The sequence below is a fragment of the Malurus melanocephalus genome, unplaced genomic scaffold (assembly GCF_030028575.1).
Source record: "Malurus melanocephalus ecotype Western Australia unplaced genomic scaffold, MMel_1.1 scaffold_605, whole genome shotgun sequence".
Classification (NCBI taxonomy): domain Eukaryota; kingdom Metazoa; phylum Chordata; class Aves; order Passeriformes; family Maluridae; genus Malurus; species Malurus melanocephalus.
In genome coordinates, this window is record NW_026623837.1 from 96,335 (window position 1) to 113,888 (window position 17,554).

The 17,554-nt window shown below is 45.9% G+C and overlaps 2 protein-coding genes across 2 annotated transcripts in view; one reads left to right on the plus strand and one right to left on the minus strand.

Annotated features, from left to right (window-relative positions):
• The first annotated feature begins 830 nt into the window (after positions 1-830).
• On the plus strand, positions 831-6,670 carry MARVELD3 (MARVEL domain containing 3). The gene is given in 6 exon segments (XM_057383064.1): positions 831-858; positions 954-1,351; positions 1,494-1,614; positions 1,617-1,740; positions 1,742-2,158; positions 2,160-6,670. Coding segments are annotated over 6 exon segments (1,173 nt in total). The 3' UTR covers positions 2,245-6,670.
• Positions 3,175-17,554, minus strand: part of PHLPP2 (PH domain and leucine rich repeat protein phosphatase 2) — a 28,141-nt gene continuing 13,761 nt past the window's right edge. The window contains exons 9-19 of the mRNA XM_057383066.1: positions 16,835-17,037; positions 16,280-16,340; positions 15,592-15,687; positions 14,151-14,306; positions 13,305-13,505; positions 12,618-12,780; positions 11,266-11,396; positions 10,764-10,874; positions 10,144-10,332; positions 9,783-10,014; positions 3,175-8,449 (exon numbers count right to left, since the gene is read on the minus strand). Coding sequence (XP_057239049.1) covers positions 7,310-8,449; positions 9,783-10,014; positions 10,144-10,332; positions 10,764-10,874; positions 11,266-11,396; positions 12,618-12,780; positions 13,305-13,505; positions 14,151-14,306; positions 15,592-15,687; positions 16,280-16,340; positions 16,835-17,037 — 2,683 coding nt within the window. The 3' untranslated portion in view covers positions 3,175-7,309. The remainder of the gene's footprint in view (positions 8,450-9,782; positions 10,015-10,143; positions 10,333-10,763; positions 10,875-11,265; positions 11,397-12,617; positions 12,781-13,304; positions 13,506-14,150; positions 14,307-15,591; positions 15,688-16,279; positions 16,341-16,834; positions 17,038-17,554) is intronic.

Consider the following 17,554-nt stretch of genomic DNA (forward strand, 5'->3'; position numbering starts at 1 on the left):
TCCTTAATGCAAAGTAAGTATGTCTTCACAATTTCTTTCGCTGTAAAAGCAAAGAGATTTCACAGGCAGTGTTTGGTCAAATTCTTGAATAAAAGCATTTCCTCTGAATGTGGAGTTTTCTGTATTTCCTCTGCATTTCTGAATTGTCCTGCTGTTTACTTTTTTCCCTTTCCTGAATCAGCTCTGTCCTTACCAGCCTTGAGAAGTGCTGACACTTATGCAGGGGTGAGATCCCAGACACTTGCATTCACTCCAGACACCACCAATAACCGCAGGAGTAATTCATCACCTCCTCTGCTGGCAGGTGGTGGCTGCTGTGCTAAGGGGCCTACTGGGCTGGGAGGACAGACTAGCAGCAGGACGTTATTGTCAATATAAAGGTCACATCATAATGTCTGAAGTGATCTCCACCAAATCGACACAAAAAAGGTCTATTTGGTTCTGTATGGCTAAATGTAAGGTAATGTATCTAGAGAGAATTACCAGAACGTGGTCTGCCAACTGCTGAACTGGAACCTGACAGTTGCACTGCAGGAGAGATCCCAAGGTGTTAAGTGACCATACATGGAGACATGAGCTCTGTGATGGGGAAGCTGGAGAAGCAACAAAATGCTGTGCATTGCCAGGACAAGACACAGACAGTTGTTTTCCTGTGATGTAAATYGCTGGTGAACTTGCATCTTAAGTGCTGCGTGGAGGTGCAGTCACTGCATCACAGGGTGGGTTTAGGGGAGTTAGAGCAGGCCCAGAGAGGCTCGCACTGGGTTTTCATAAGGGAACAGAGAGGCACGACTGAAGTTTAGAGAGGCACGAGGTAGCAGAAAAGCCAAATGAAGAACACTTTCAGCAAAAATCACAGTACAGGATAAAGTAGAACTTATAAAATTGTGAAAATTTAATTGGTTAAATTCAGTCAGTTTCTGATGCYTTCCAACAAGCATATTCTGTGGCAGGTGGGAAACCTCGGGGCGTCCGGGGCCGGTGTCGGTGGAAGCGAGGGGCAGCGGGCACACACGCCAACAGCTTACACATTCCTTTCWGCATCTGTAAAGGAGCGCGCACCTGCGACGAGGAGCTGAGCACCTTCAGTCGGGCCAGGGGCCTTGGCAGGGCCGGCGCTTTCATCACTCCCGAGAAGAGCGGACGAGAGAGACGAGAGTTCACCGCGTCGGCACTACCCCGGGACAGCCTGACCCGGCCCTCCCTCCCCAGCGCCGGCGGAGCGGGGCCGCCCGGGGCCACGGAGGAGCGGGGCCGCCCGGGGCCACGGAGGAGCGGGGCCGCCCCGGGGCCACGGAGGAGCGGGGCTGCCCCCGTGCCGCTCTGGGAGACGCGCCGGGACAGGCGGCCGGTGAGAGCAGCTGGCAATGATGGGAGGGGGCGGGCAGCGGCGCGGGGCCGGGGCCGGGGCCGGGACTGAACAGGGCGGGCAGGCGGACGCGAGGGGCCCGGGCGGGTCACTGCCGGCCCTGCCATCATCTCTCTCTCCTTAGCGCCCTACCCGCAGCAGAGGCGGTGGGATCGCGAGGAAGCCGCGCCGTGCCGGGGCCACCCGGGTGCCGCCGCTGCCGGTTCTGGCGCACGGAGCGCACGGCCTGGCCCGGCTCCCTCCCGGGCGCTCCTCTACGGCCGCAGACTCACTTGGGCCTTCCCTGGAGCCTGCTGCCGGATGGTGGAGGTGCTGCTCGCCGCCCCGATGCTRGTGTGCAGCTCCGTGTCCGGTGGCTCGGCGGGAGGATACACCGGCCCTGGCGGGCATCTACTGCCACCACTACGGCGGGGCCTCCAGCGGCTTCAGCCGAGCGGACGGGGAACGAGCCCAGCAGCTTGAGCAGCGTTTTTACCTATTGAAGCTGCCCATTGCAAGACCAGCGACGGCCATGGGAGGCTGTCTCCTGGTCATCCCTTGTGTTCTCATTTTGGTTGGTGTTCTACGGGTACCATGGCATTTCCCAGCATGGCTGCTAATTGAATGCACCCTGGACACAGTAATTGTAGTTGGCACAGTACCCGCTCTGTACTATTTCTTCCATTCTCTGCTGAGGGTTTATAATTCATCAGTGTGCAAAGAAAGAGAGCAGCTCTATCACAACAAAGGCTATCAGGGCTTCTGGTGCAGCCTGCACGGGGCAGAGATTGCTGTTGGCCCCTTGGGCTGCCATGGCGTACCTGCTCAGTGCAGGCCTAGCTGTCAGAGAGTACAGGACAGCTCATGAACAGAAACAGAAACCAATAAGAACTTAGAGATGATTCCTCCACTCCAGTAGTGGTCTTGATTTTTGCCGGTCCCCTTACTGAGATGAAGCAGTGTGCTTTCCTTGCTTCTGGACAGTGCAGCCTTAATGCTGCAGAGCTAGCATAGCTGTAAATATGGTAGAATCAGGCCATTCACAACTTGATTTTGCATTATTAAATAGTGTCTCAAAGCTGATCCAAGGGGTTTTGTCTCCTGCTTCACAGGCAGCCCTTCCATCCTGCTATCATGTGTCCCATTCTCCAGTGAGGTCTTGCTACAAGTACTGCCACTACTGCTTCTGTCAGTGAACAGCTCTGTAGCAGAAACTGTCTATACAAAAGGCATGTGATTTCGCCRAGAACAGATCTCTTAAAAACAACTGGTCAAGGCCCATGGTTGTAGCAACTAAATATTGCTTCCTTGTAGTTCTCTTGGAATTAAGAGACTAGTGTGAATGTGACATTTGTAAGGCCATGAAAATATTCTGAAAAAAGCTCACAAACTCAGTCTAACTTGTGACACAATGCCTTTTAAACTCCGGGACAGAGCCCATTTTTGTGTGGAATGGTCTTTTATATAACTTGTATACAATAGTTTCACTTAAAAAAATGCCCTGAATTGGGCTGATCAGACAAAAGCTTTATGAGATCAAGGGGTGGTTGACTATAGAAGTATATTGTTTTCAAAATCCATTTTAAATATACAAGTTGGAGAAATGAGATGCTGCTCTTGATTTTTTGGGKTTTTTTTTAGAAAAACTTGTATAGGAAATCTAACTGGGAAAAGCAGCACTAGAATCACCAACTCATGCCTCAAAATGAAATGCCACTTCATAGCTGCTGCTAGACACAGCTACCTTTGATTGGGATATTGYACACATTTCTTACAGCACAGTAACAGAATCAGAATAAGCTGTTAGATGAAAGTAAAAATCTTTATTGCTAAGTCAGCTGAAAAATCCTATGCAAAAATATTCTTCCTTCCTGAACTGCTCTATACACCCGAATAAAGAATGGACTAAGGTTTTCCAACAATCTTACCTTATTTACCTTTCCAAAGCARTACAAACATAGCGACAGTGCTGAGGATGCATTCATTGGACAATCTACTCCCATAGACAACAAAATCAGGGATTATTAAGAGGTGCATGCTAGAGTGGGATACAGAAAATATCCTTGTTAAAAAYCAAAAAAAAAAAGCATGAAAAAAGATTATTTATTAAATAGTAGATACACTGCAATATTTAACATGCGCCAGGTCATGTGAGTAAAGTTTAAAAAAAYGTAACATTTTAAAATGTGAAAACAGGAAAAATACAGTTGAGTCTTCAAAAAGCAACAGAACAGCAGACAACGATTGCACAAGACCAAAGAGGTGATCCTGCTGCCTGARGAAGGGCTTTGGCAAGTGACACAAAAGCCATCAGCATCTGGAAGGAGTGCAGAAACCCCACAGGTCAAAAGCCTTAGGTGGCTGAAGGTCCTGTGTACTAGRGGAAAGATTTCAGACTTCACAGCAGCCAAGAGAGGGAAATACTGCTCCTTCTTGGAAGAGAATGTTAACATCCCATCTAACTGAAAATTCTGGTCTGGTATGAACGGTCTGTGATGCTGCCTCTATTGGGCCCTGTTCCTTGTTCTGAGGGCAATTTGGAGGCTATCTCTTACCTTTAACACCTGGGCCCAAATACCCATCACTGAACATAACCTTTTTGGRTTCCTTTTGCAGAAGCCTTTCTGGACAGGATAGGACAGAGTAGTGCCTTCAGAGTACCCTTCTCAGCAAGCATGCTCATCAGCAGAGCCAGTATTACTGGAGAGATGGACCAACCAACTTCTCAGCCTCATTGGCTRTGGCTGCATGGAAGGCATGGGCAGCCTAATGACCTCAAACTGAGAACCTCTCTAACAACAAGTCTTCGAATGAGTTCTCACTGATGTAGTTATGTGAAGATCACACAGTATCACTGCAAACTCCACATACAAAAATCAGGGAAGGGGCTTGAGAACAGGAAGAGAACTGGGAAGACACTTTCTATACCTTGCTATGAGTGCTCCAGTAGATTCACCCTTTCATACCTGTTCTACCTACAGCAGTGCCCCTTGGGAGCTTGAAATCTAAGGTGGTTTAATAAGAAAGGTAGGGAAGACACAGAGGGAGGCAGGAAAACAAAAGGTCGTGGAGGGAAGTATTCTATTCTATGAGCTGTCCTCACCAGACAGAGGAAGATAACCCAGCCACACCACTGCCTGACCAAAGTCAGAAAAAAACCCCATTTATTTGGATGACAGTGACTTCGAAACATGTCTCAACAGTTGGAATCTTGAGTTAGAAAATCCAAGACATTTGTATGAAATACTATGCCAGTGTCTTTGTTGCCATCCAACACTGCCCTAGAAAAAAGTATCACTTTTTGTGATACCCAGGCACATTTTTTTAATGCATGAAAAAGATTTTGGATGACTGGAGAAAAAGCATCGTAATGTGTGGCTGAAAGGGAAAAGGAAAGGCTTAATCCTCAGAAGCAGCACATGGAAGATATGCAAAGCTGCTGGGGACACCAATGCTTATCTTAGTCAAATAGAGGAAGATTATTTGGAACAGGTAAAGTCAATTCAGCTTGTGCTGCCCGGAGTTTGTTACACCAGCTTCAGAGAGATCTGAGCTCTACCTCGAGTGTAAGAAAAATAACAAGCCATGCCTTCCATGACAGTTCATACCTACAGAAAATAAGAGCTGGCTGTATTTAAACTCCCTTTCTGCTTCAAAACCAGAAAAAGCACTGGAGAAAAAGTCTCTGTTCCATTCTGCCACTATCTTTAAGAGGAGAAGTGAAGAAATGTGCATGCTCCATTGCCGAGCTGTGTTTCCCTCAGTCCATCAACACGGAGCTCGCTAGAGCCATTCATTGCTAACTCCTCRTGGCAACTCTCCACGCAATGCTGCTGGTTCAGACGGGCAAAGACACAAGACTGGCAAGGACACACTGGACTTTCCATATCAGTGCAAGAAAYAGAGACCTGATTTGCCTTCATATGTGCCACCTGGAGTGCAAGGTTTCTCAGAGTCATACTCAGAAAGAAGGGTTTCTGCCATCAGTCCCATACTGAACTGAGGCTGTTCTGCAGCCCTTTCAAATATCAGAAACTGAACTAGGCACAGATATTTGGTAAAATTATCACCAGTGACAGAATCAAAAGTTGCAGTCAAATACATTGGGATGAACTTTCCTGCATGATGATGATAATATGAAAGAATTTTGGGATTTAGCATTTGAATCTTTTCTGCTGTTGTTTCTCTGCCTAAAGGATTCAAATGGTGGTGCTCCTGTGATTGTAAGAATTAGCTTCAATCTTCCAGTTCCAAATGAAACAGATGTTTAAACAACCAAAAACTGTGAGAATTTAAACTTTGGAAAAAGTTGGCTTGTTTCATGATTACACTGCAACTAGCACAAAGTATATGCTAAAACATTGCTCCTCATGCATGATAAAGACATTTTTTTCCTAGTGAGAAGAAATTCAAGGTGCTCTGAAATCTCAGTAAAACTCCATTAGATTTTGTCAAAAGATCTATATTGACAGAATCTCACAAGTGGTCTGCACGCTATTTCCTTCTGAGCAAAGCCCRTATTTAATCCAAAAATAGACAGCTCAAGTCCCTCAGATCTCTCAGAAGAAATTTTTAAGTTTTCTCCATAAATACAATTAGTGAAGAAAAAAAGGCACAAGCCCACATTACAGTCAGGACTGCTGCAATGACTGATATGATGGGGCCAGCTGCTCTCTAGCTCTGTCCAAAAGGAAGACAAATCTGCATGCTGCAGAGGCAGTGGTCTCCACAGCCMTTACACAAGATGACACAGGCAGCCAACTTACACCCTGCATCAAAAATCCTAATGGAAACACAAGGCATCTTGAGTGCAGACTGGCCAGTTAATCATTATTGGGACTGTTTTAAACATATTTTTCAGTGCTGATAAAGATGTTAATAAGATGAAAAGTTCCATTTTTGCTTTTGTGATGAAAGCTAGGCAGGAACAAGTACACTTTCACCTTGTTTGTGGCCAAATTGGACACATACCATGAAATGCTGGTTGCTGTGGATTTGGGATATGATTTCTGTTTTCAGAGGCAAGCAAAGACGCTGTAGCTGACAATGCAGAGGTTTAGATTGATGGAACACAGCACTGGATGCTTCTGCCAGCCTTAGCACAGCACACCGCTGTTCACAGCTTGGTTCCTCTGAAGGAGGTGGCTGAATTGCTACTCAGCTGGGTCTGCTCTGCAGCTAGAAGCACTAGCTCTACACATTATCTTAACCAGTCCTGAGCTGACCTTTCCTATGTTCTATACAAAATGCATTGGTTGGCACCTGCTTATCACTCAGCTATGTATCTTCTCATCCTACACAGAATGATCCCACCATAACCCTCGCTCTTCCCCTGCACCAGTGCTCATCAGAACACTGGTACCTTGAGTCCTCCACTGCCCTAAAAACATTCACTGGGAGAAGTCCACTGCATACCTGCTTTCCACCCTAACCCTAAAAAATAAAGTGCGGGGCTGAAAGGGAAAAGACCAGCTTAAGTGCAATCAATAAAAGTGCTTGCAATTAATGTAGGAAACCATTCTTAGGTCAGCGTTATTGCAACTGGCTATATTCTTTCAAGGAATAACAAARTCAGGTGCTGGGGGCGAGGACAGAACACTGCATCAGGAATATTCACAAGACTCTAAGCACTGAGCATTTCTCCCTCAGCAGCCTCTTMGCCCCACACATACACATACCAGCCCCTTTCCTGCAGAGCTGGCAGAACCTCAGGGTTCAAGGAGTTACAGGCAGTCCCTAACACAGAGCCCAGCTGCTGATCTGAGTGCTCTGAGAACAACTCAGACTCTACAGTGGTAAGTGGAGAGCCCAGACCTCAGCCTTCCTGATTCTTCCTTGACTCCTTTAAAAAGGCAGCAGGTGCCTGTACTCCTTGCAGATCTCAGCTCCCTTGGAGGGCACGACAGCCCTTATGAAACAGAGCTTCYTGGGACAGACAATGTGGGAGTGATACTCATAGGGTTACAAAGCTGTGTCAAACTCCTCTGGCAGGGGTGCTGCATGTTCCTCTTTTAGCTCCTGATCTGCTCCATCCTCCTGGTGCTGCTTCATTTGTTCCTTCACTTCCTCTTCCAGATCAGGTGGCACCACAAATTGATCTTCTGGCTCCATTTGGGATGGAGCAGCAAAATAGCCTGTCTTCTTCTTGGGTGCCTCAGTTGCTACTTCGATGAGGTTGAGACTCTCCTCCAAGGGCACTATGGAGCCATTGGAAAGCTTCTTTCCATAAAGACAACATGTAGAAAGAGATTTTTGCAGTTCACACTTTTCCTTCACCCCTCTCTGCACAGTGTTGCTGTTTACACTGTTCTGTCTCCTAATGATAAGTACAAGCCCAGAGTCATCCTCAGGCCCTGGAGCAGAAGAGCTGCACTCTGCAGCAAGATGTTCTAACTCCAGGCCCTTTACTTTACAGCAGTGGATATCCACCTCTACCTCCACTTTACTGCCATTTGTCATCACACCTTCCACAGGCTGCTCATCATCACTATCTAGACCATTGTCAGACTGGTTGCTAGAGAAGGTGGCACTGGAAGGTTGGCGCTGAAAGATGTTTGAGGGTAGCACAGGATGCAGGCTGCAACGTCGTTCTTGTCGTGAGAGCAAAGTGCCATCAAGACCAGCAGCACTATGTTCATCTGAGGCAGTGGAGCCYACCTCACTGCTAACCTCAGAAGCAGACAGTTCACTGCTGAACTCTGAAGCAATTCCACTGCTACATGAAGGTGTTGCTGGCTTGGTGGTAGTAGAACTAAATCCCCCAGGGCCTGGCAGAGTGAGGCCGTGCATCTCACAAGTGCAGTTGTCCTCACCGATGTTCAGACATACCACTATTGCACCAACATTGTCTTGGCAACCATAGCTTTGGGCTAAAGTGCAGAGTTTCTTTGCAGCAGCTAGAGGGTCGTGTAGGTGCCGCACAGCTGAGACAGCCTCTGCGTGAGAAAGGTGCTCCCAGAGAGCTTTGTTCCCCAGAAGCAGCAGCTCATCTTGTACAGTCAGTGGAATGGAGCTGACATGTGGTTTGGGCAGGATCCAAGGATGCAGGTATGTGCAGCCCAGCATCCGAGTACAGCAAGTCACTCCATTGACTTTATTGTCCTGCAGACAAGAGAAACAAGGCAGTAGCACTGGATGCGCTATTAGATCATTTAGAAAGCAACCTTTCCCCTTCTCAYATGCTGGTTTGGAGCCTTAAGGAATGCCAGTTATGCACTGCAGTGTTGGAGAAAGGGATCCAGGTGCATGTACTACAGCACAGACATTCACTATACCTGATCACCACATGCAATAACCACCATCACTCGTGCTGGTGATAGCACACTTGCTATCTGATGCACTCTGAAGAACAGTAGCAGACTATTCTGGAATGTGCAGTATACTGATCCGAGAGTCTCACTGTCTCACTGATGAGTCTTATGTGAAACGTATTTTTTCAGAACAAGTGAGATAGTGACTTTTGACTTTCTCAGTGCAAGACAGATTACCCAGACATTAAACTATTTAGGTGTATTATCTGAACTATTTCCCTCCTTATTAACATATAACTGCATTCTGAAGTGTGAACGCTACATCTTGAAGAAGAAAAGAACAAGTAGGTATCTCAAACTGTTTCTGTAACTTGGATGTATTAACCCCTTTCTGCCACATGGTCGCCTGGCCTATCTGACAGTGGTCTCCCATATAGGGAAGTACCCACGATCCTCAATCCTTTATCCAAGTCAGTGTTTTGAATTTAATTTCTTCATGTTAAGTTCTTAACTTCTCTATCCTCTGGCTGTTAACACTGCTGCTGCTGCTGCCTTCAGGTATTAAAACCAGCAGATGAGACACACGGGGAAGTCTCCTTACACAGTAATTTCACTTTTCTTTTTCAGAATCCATTGAGACAATTCTTAAAACTATTCAATGTGCTACATTAATCCCATTTATTTTCAGTCAGAGTGCTATGGCACAGTGTTACAGCACCTTGAGGAGCTACAACACAGTGACAAGATTAGGCCTATGAGAAAGAATTTTATCTAGCAATTTGACACTTTTTAAAAACACCCACTGAGCATAAAACTAAAGTTACTGGCACCGATTTCCCAACATCTTTACAGATGTATTTTTCCCATTCTTTGGAACTTCCCTATTATTTCCAAGTGTTTAGAAAGTTAACCTTCACAGAGTTCTCTAGAAATAATTTTAATACTTTTGCATACAACATGTCATCCTGTACCCATAGTTCTTAGGCCACAGTAAGTGTTTTAGGAACATGCAATTTTGAACACCTAATTCAGCAAAAGAAGCAGAGCAGGTAGCACTAGACAAGTCATTCAGAACTTTCATGTCACCCTCTCCCCTGTAACGTCGTGCAGACCACAGAGCTCATGTATTTGTACTAAGCTTTTACATGAGGGTGGAAACTGAAGAGKGAAGGGTCCAAACCAACCTCTGTTATAATGGCTTTTTGCTCCTTGACTCTCCTGGCTTCTTCTGAACATTGTTCAAGGCTGAAGACTTTGGATAGAGGCAGTGCTTTTCCACTTCGGCACAGAACGGCTTGGCACGTCCCCACATTGGCCACCGTCAGAGAAAAGTTGCTGCCTGGATCAGCCACCTCAGTATGAATATAGCAAAGGACAGCAGAGGAACCCAGCTTCTGCCCAACCATGCCCAGCTTCCTGTTGGAGGAAAAGGTGCAGGAGGCTCCAGACTCTACTGACAGGCATTCTGGAGGGCTGCCTCACCCCGCCYAACACATTGATACACCTATGCAGGTCCCACCAGGACCAGCGTGCTCACTCTCCTACCTGTGGGAGACCAAGAAGGTGTTGGACATGAACATGGTGTCTGACTGCTGTACCTCCTCCAGGAGCACATCGGCCATGGTGCACTGCAGCAAACGTGGCAGTTCTTCATTCTTGTCACCATCAAACATGCCATAGACGGCATCCAGCCCCTCYGCAAAGCTCCCCAGTGCGAGGGATGACAAACACAGCCTGTTAGAAAAGCATACAAGTGAAGTTATTATGTCTCAAAATATTATCTTGTCTCCAAACCCACAGCCATCAGGCACCTTGCTGTGAGTGTCATTCTCACAAGGCAGAAAAGCTACTGTGCCTACATTCACTAGCCTGGGAGATGTACAGCTGCATTTTATTTTTGGAACTCCCAAACCCTCCATGACCACATGCAGGAGAGGGCAACAGCTAGCAAGAGAAAAAGCATCTTTGCAGGATGGGGAAACAGTTCAAGTGTCCCAGGATAAGTGTGAAAATTGCAGGAAAAGATAATGTGGAGATTTCAGTTACAAAGACTTAGTAAGAGATCCAGAGAGACAAAGGGATGGATGAGCTCTTGGGCACTCAGCAGTACACTCTGCCCAGAAACCTAAGACAAGTGTCAGTGTTCAGCAGAGAACAGTACTCACTTATTTCTTTGGCCTGCCATCTCAGCTACTCCGTGACTCCAGAAGGTAGAAGTGAGTGCCGAGTCTGCCGTGAGGGAGGGCTTAGCATCAATCTTCAGTGTGGTAATGTGACTACAGAGAGAACAGAAGTCATGCTCTTCTAGAACCTGCTCTGAACAGGACATAGGACCTTGTGCAGTCTAGAGTTTTAGACAGCAGTCTGTGGAAAGAACTGCATCAAAGAGAGGAGTTTAAGGTCCAGCTCTTCTGAAGATGTCTGGCTGCTTATGCCRGAGACACCTGTGAAAACCTTCATACCACCTGAAAAGTTGCTTGCTCTGGTGTTTTGGATCCAGACTTTTCCCTTCCTAAAGACAGGAAGTCTCAGCTGCCTCAGGCAGGGAACATTACAGCACTATGCAGTGCTGTGATACATACTTCACTATCCCATTTCCTCTCCTAGCAAGAGTTACCCTTCCCTGTGCAGGTAGGTCACTACTGGGTTGATGTGTCAGTGGCTCACCTGAAGATATCCAGTGTCTTGTGTTCTAGCACCAGGTTTGTGTTTCCACTCAGATCCAGCTCTTGCAAGGCACTGGGCAGTGCCTCAGGGATTAGGATTTCAGTTAACTCATTGCAGCTCAAATCCACAAACTGCAGTAGCAACAAACAACATGACAAAGAAAATACTCTTTTGTTGTGTCATGTCATCAGTTACTCCAGTGCTCCTTACAAACATCATACAACTCCACTACTGACTGTATCCCACACACAGGTCATGAAAATGGATCTGATTTGTCAGAAGAATGATTTAGAAGCAACCTGCAATAGCCAGGACTCCAATACTAAAAGATTAGGTCACACCAAAGACAAAAAAAAAGGCCTCTATATTCAAACCGGCCTAGCTATGTAACACTACCCCCAGTGTCTCAAATGCAAGAAACCAGAAATGTCAGAGATAAGGGGTAGATGTGAATGAGAGACCATCTTCAATCAATTCACAAAGGTGAGAGATACAGAATGCATAATCTGTGGCCTCTTCTTGGGCTCATCAAGCAAAGTCATAGAATCACAGGATGGTTTGTTTTGGAAGGGACCTTAGAGCCCATTTTGTTCAGTATCTCTGCCGTGGGCAGGGACACCTTCCACTACACAAGGTTGCTCCAAGATCTGTCTAACCTGGTCTTGAAATTTACAGGGATGGGGCAGCCACAGCTTCTCTGGGTAACCGGTGCCAGCGCCTCACCATACTCACAGGGAAAAGTTTCCTCCTAATATCCAACCTAGACCTACTCTCCTCCACTTTAAAGCCATTCTTCTTTGCCCTGTCACTCAATGCCTTTGTCCAAAGTCCTTCTCAAGCTCTCTTTTAGCCACTTCAGTTAMTGGAAGGCTGCAATAAGGTCACTCCAGACCCTTTTCTTCCCCAAGCTGAACAACCCCAAGTCACTCAGCCCATCTCCACAGCAGAGGTGCTCCAACCCTCTGATCATCTCCTCTGGACCTACTCTCAACAGGTCTAAGTCCTTGTGCTGAGGGCCCAAAGGCTGGATACAGCCCTGCAGGTGGAGTCTCACCTGAGCAGGGCACTTTGGGCTGCTGTCCACGCCGCTGCAGCGAGCCCAGCACACGGAGGTTTCTGGCTGCCAGCGCACGTGGCTGGGCCGTGTTCAGCCTCTCATCCAGCAGCACGCCCCGAGTCCTGCTCAGCAGGGCTGCTCTTTACCATTCAACCCCAGCCTGGATTGATACCAATGGCAGCTCTGACCCTTGCACTTGGCCTTGCTGGGACCTCCAGTTCTCTCCTAGCAGTTACCCCTCATTCTATAACCCMAAGTTTCCCCAGATATGTCTTTACCTTCTCCATGCAAATACCTGAATACGGGGCAAATGCAGGATCTCTGGAAAAATGCTGATTTCATTAGAGTGTGCAATAAGTGTATGAAGTAGCTTGCAGTTTGTAAYCGTTGTAGGAATTGTTTTCAGTTTGTTGCCACTCAGATTCAGTTCCTCCAAGTGCTCCAGTTTACTAAGTTTGCTGAAAGGAAAACAAAAAAATACGGTGTCTTACAGACATGAACTTGTCACTTCCTAAAGCTGCAGATGAGGTATCCATAGATACTGTGCTTTATGAGCTACTTTTCTGATTTAGATAGGAGACCAAAAGTTCTAAGAGATGCTCTAGTAGGAGTGCAGGGTCCCCAAGCCTGGCTTGGATTTGTACAGCCGACAGACCCTTCCCCACTAGTGTTGAGGTTGCAAAGAAATATCACCCCATCCCCACACACAACCAACACAACTAGTTACATCCTTTGGTCCTTCTGGATGGCACCACAACTAGGAGCATAGGAATCCCTATGCCAACCAGTATACCAGCTAACAGTACCCTGTGCCAATCCCCCTTAAAAGGCTTCTCCTCACTTTGTGTGTACAAATGCCAGGTTTTTGTTATCAAGCTACATGGAATGCATCTCGCTCTAACTTTGATTCACATACAATCATGGGGAGGTGGCAGCTTCCTCCTGGGGAGAACTGTCCTGCCCAGAAGCCTTACTGATTTACCTCGCAGGGAAAGTCTGCAGATTGTTGTTTGCCAGATGCAGGATTCGTAGGTTTGGGTGTCCCACCAAGACAGGGATGCATTGATCTGTGAGGTTGTTACTGGTCAAGTATAGCAGCTGCAGCATGCTCAGACTCTCCTCCCCAGTACATGCGGAGGGCAAGGACTCCAGGCTGTTTGCAGATGCATTCAGGTACCTGAGGCTAACCACAGCAAGTGCAAAAATCAGACTTCACATCATCCAAASCACTCCATTAACAGCAGGAAAAGGAGCTACACAAATGCCAGTGTGGACAGCAGCATTAGACAGAAGGCTAAACAATACTGTAACATACCTACTCACATTAAGATTTATAAGTCTGCTAATGACTTATTAGCTATATGTACTGTGGAAGCACACAGCATTTTCCAGTAAACAGTGAGTACTGAAAAGCCTGTGGTTAACTGGCAGAGGCAGAAAACACAAAACTTTACTTAGACTCCTCAAAAGAAGGGCTGACTCCTGCCTGAATAGAGAGTTATAAAGGATTGTTCTCTCTTGTTGTTCTCCAATGACCTGAATATCCTTCTGGCTTCTTTCTTTTCCACCTGAATTTATKACTATTTTTAAAGACAARGCCCTTCAGGCAGCCTGTTYTCCTGTAATTACATAGTAACATTGACTATTCTTTCAAAACAGCTTGATRGCTTCCCTTATGGCACATGAATTAMTACCTCCTCATGAAGTGCACACCTTGTTACCTCTTATGTAAACGGCACCTTGCAAGCCCAGTCACACTGGTGCTACTTTCGGCTCTTACGATTCCAAAGGACAATGAAGACAAAAGATGTTTGCTACTGACACTCACTTGAGAGCTTTGACAAAGAGCATCTCTGGGAGTTTRGTCAACAGATTGTGTTGAAGGTCCAGCACCTCCAGTGGAATGTGTTCTAGAAGAGGTGGAAGGCTCTCCAGGTGATTGTGTCCCACCATCAACTTCCGAAGACTCAAGCTTCTGAGGATCCTAGAAAGACACAGGGTTTTCTATTTTGACTTGTTTTGCTCCTCTTGAAATCCACGGAGTGAGAAAGGTAGTATTTAATCCACTAAATCTGACTGTACAGCAGGGAAATATTAAAATACACTGATCCAGRAAACATAAAGAATGACAAGGCAGAACAACACACAGGGTAAGACGACTCGGTCTCTCTGAACGCTTGGAAGCGTATCTACATTTCCCTCTACTCTGCTGCTGATTGGTATCRTGGGTCTGTCGGTGTGCATGTGCCCAGCATTCTCCAAGGCAGCCAGAGAAAGAAGTCACAAAGGAGGGCCTTAAATGCCTGCTGTCATTTGCGGGTAGAAAGAAGTGCCAATCTAAATTCAGAGCTTTAACTAGCTGCTTAGCACTCCTGTATTATTTCTGAAGCAGTAAATTATTCTTTGCACAATATAGTTAAAATTTGGTCCCTTTAATCCATTGGCATTGCTAAAATTCTAAGTTCTCATTACCTCATCCTTGTTATATCCTTTTCTTGCTTTTGATGTATATTGTTTTTATGTGACAATGACTAGAGTGTCACTGCTGATCATTTCCTATGCCTCTTGCTTCAACTTCTCCAACCTGTATTCTGCATTTCTTCCCTGTCAATCACTTCCCCATTCTATTTTAACACAGCTCACCCTAGACAGCGTGTCATTCATCACGMTCACACCTCCACCAAAAACCCTTGATAGGCTGAGAATATTTGTGTTTTGCTTCTTCCCAGGATGTTCCTGGTACCTTCAAGAAGTCATTAGAAATAACTACAAAATTGTATTAGTTCTTGGCTCTCATTTACTGCTTTTCTGTAGAAACTGAAAGGGAAATGGGGAGGAGCTGTCTGATGGTGTACTGTGAAAGCTATATTTGGGATCAGCTGTATAGTCCTTTTGTGATAATTCTTTATCAAAGGCAACAAATGAAATTTCTGTGGGACAATGCAAAATGTATTAGTGTCTCACCTATGACCTGTGTTCACAGAAAGAATTGTAACACATATAAATCATAGAAGTATGTTCTGTGTCAGGTGCAAACAGGTGCAGTAGCAGCCAAAAGCACAGGAGGGAATTACGCAGCCCCTAACGTTCAAAAGGCTGACCTAGAAATTGGTCTTTCCARCATCTGAATACACAGCATTTTTGGTGCTGCATCGAGAAAACAGTGGATTATATCTCTGCACAACAAGGAGTAAAGCAACTGGAATCGCTTCCCTGTTCCCAGCCCATTGCAGATGAAAGCCCACCTCTGTTTACAAAGCTTTGCTGACCTTGACGGAAGCTCCAAAAGGAGGTTGTAGCTCACATCCAAAACTTCCAGTTTTTTTGCTTCACAGGCCCAGTCTGGGACGCACTGTAGTTGATTGCTGAGAAAAGCAAGAGGGAGAAGCTAGACACCAGCACTCCATAGGGAACAGACCCTCTTTGAACACTGCATGATGTTAGTGACAGCCAAACCAAAAACAACAGGCAAAAAATGAACTGCACCCGAGTTAGTCATATAGAATTTATCTCACAGCTAGCTGTGTAATGCAAACCGAGCTGGTCCATGACTTGGGAGGGCATCCTGTCTTACAGGTCTTACTGTAAGGGCTGCTCCAAAGGCAATGAAACCAATAGCAGAGATCACTGGCATCTACTCTAAATGTTTGCTCCACAGATCCCTCTCCATTCGGTTCAGTAAGCTGCCACAAGTTCAGTGGTCCCTGCTTGGCTTTTTTTTTTTTGATCACAGCCTGCGGATGAAGGACAGTGAAGTCACCTGAAGAAGTCATACAGGTTCAGAAGGGCTTCTGGTCTGGGACACTTCTTATCATTGTTTAGTGCTGGGCTTTGAAGTTCTGTTGTGTTTCATCGCTCTCAACTGTTTTAAAACCCTAAAACCTCTAGAAAATTCTGCAGAAAACARAAAAGGTGTCCAGATACTTGCTTTAGATTCTGTTGTACATGATCACTTACTGAGAGAGTTCCAGACATGTCAGTAGACCAGGAACCGGATAAATATTGACAGCTGTCAGACCTGACGAAGTAAAGCAAGTAAGTATGATTGCAGAGCTTCAGAGAGAAAATAGCACAGAGAAGCAGCTTAGCTATCAAATGAGACTCACAATCTTTCTTTATGATACTCAAGGTCCCTACTGATCCTTCCCACCACACAGTTCCCACTTCATGCATCTGCCATAGGGCACTACAGTGTCTCACGATCCCATTTCTCCATCTGTCTCGTGGAGCACCAGAACAAGGGAGAACCGTACTTTTCTTTGTGGGCTCCCAAACAGATCTCACTGGAAGATGAATTCTTTGGACATAACCACAACCTCCCCCATTACACAGCCTGTGTACACAAACGCATATGAAAACTCTAGGAGCTAACCTCGCAGGACCCATCATATATCATTTCACCACAATAACATCAGCATAATTATCTTATAAATGCATGAGAGAAAGCAAAAAGCTGTTTTCCTTTACTCCCAGGGCTTAAAAGAAAAAGGCAGGTGAAGAAGACAGACATACAGTTGCTGTTGGCATACAGGGCCCGAAGGGAGAAGCCACTCAGTGTCAGCTCTCTCAGTTTATTCCGCTCACAGTGCAGCTGCTCCAGGCTGACCAAGGAGCTCAGATCCAGATCTGTCATCTGATTGTCTCGTAAATCCATGAAAGCCACAGATTTGTTCCCCTGCACAGCGTCAGCTGCTGCTCTCTTCAGGTTGTTCAGCCTAAACACTCAGAAATGAGTTAAAAAGTCAGAAAACAAAACACTGAACACTGGACATCAGTAAGAATAGAGAAAAAAGAAGAGGAAAGGAAGAATTTTGGTGAAGACTAACGCCAAAGGTGAGCACAGTGGATGAAATGTGTAATGAACAATGGTGAATTTCAGGCAGTGAATATAAACAAAAAACATTTCCTTTCTCTACACTGCTATATGTAACCATTTTAATGATTCCCACATTCTTAAGAGATTCTGAAAAAAGATCCAGTCTAGAAAACAGAAGCCAGGTCAAGGGGCAGCTACTCTGCACAGACACAGGAAGCTAATGCAGAGAACTGACACTAGACTGCCTTGCCACACACAAAAAGCTCTTTGTCTCTTTTGGAGAGATCTGCAGTTGACAGCCTGGACAATTATGATCACATCTCTAGGACAGGGAGGCAAAAAAGGGAAGGAGAGATGAAAGAGCTACCAAAGCTCAAGGTAACAGCATATCACAAGAGGAAACTAGAGGGCTGTGT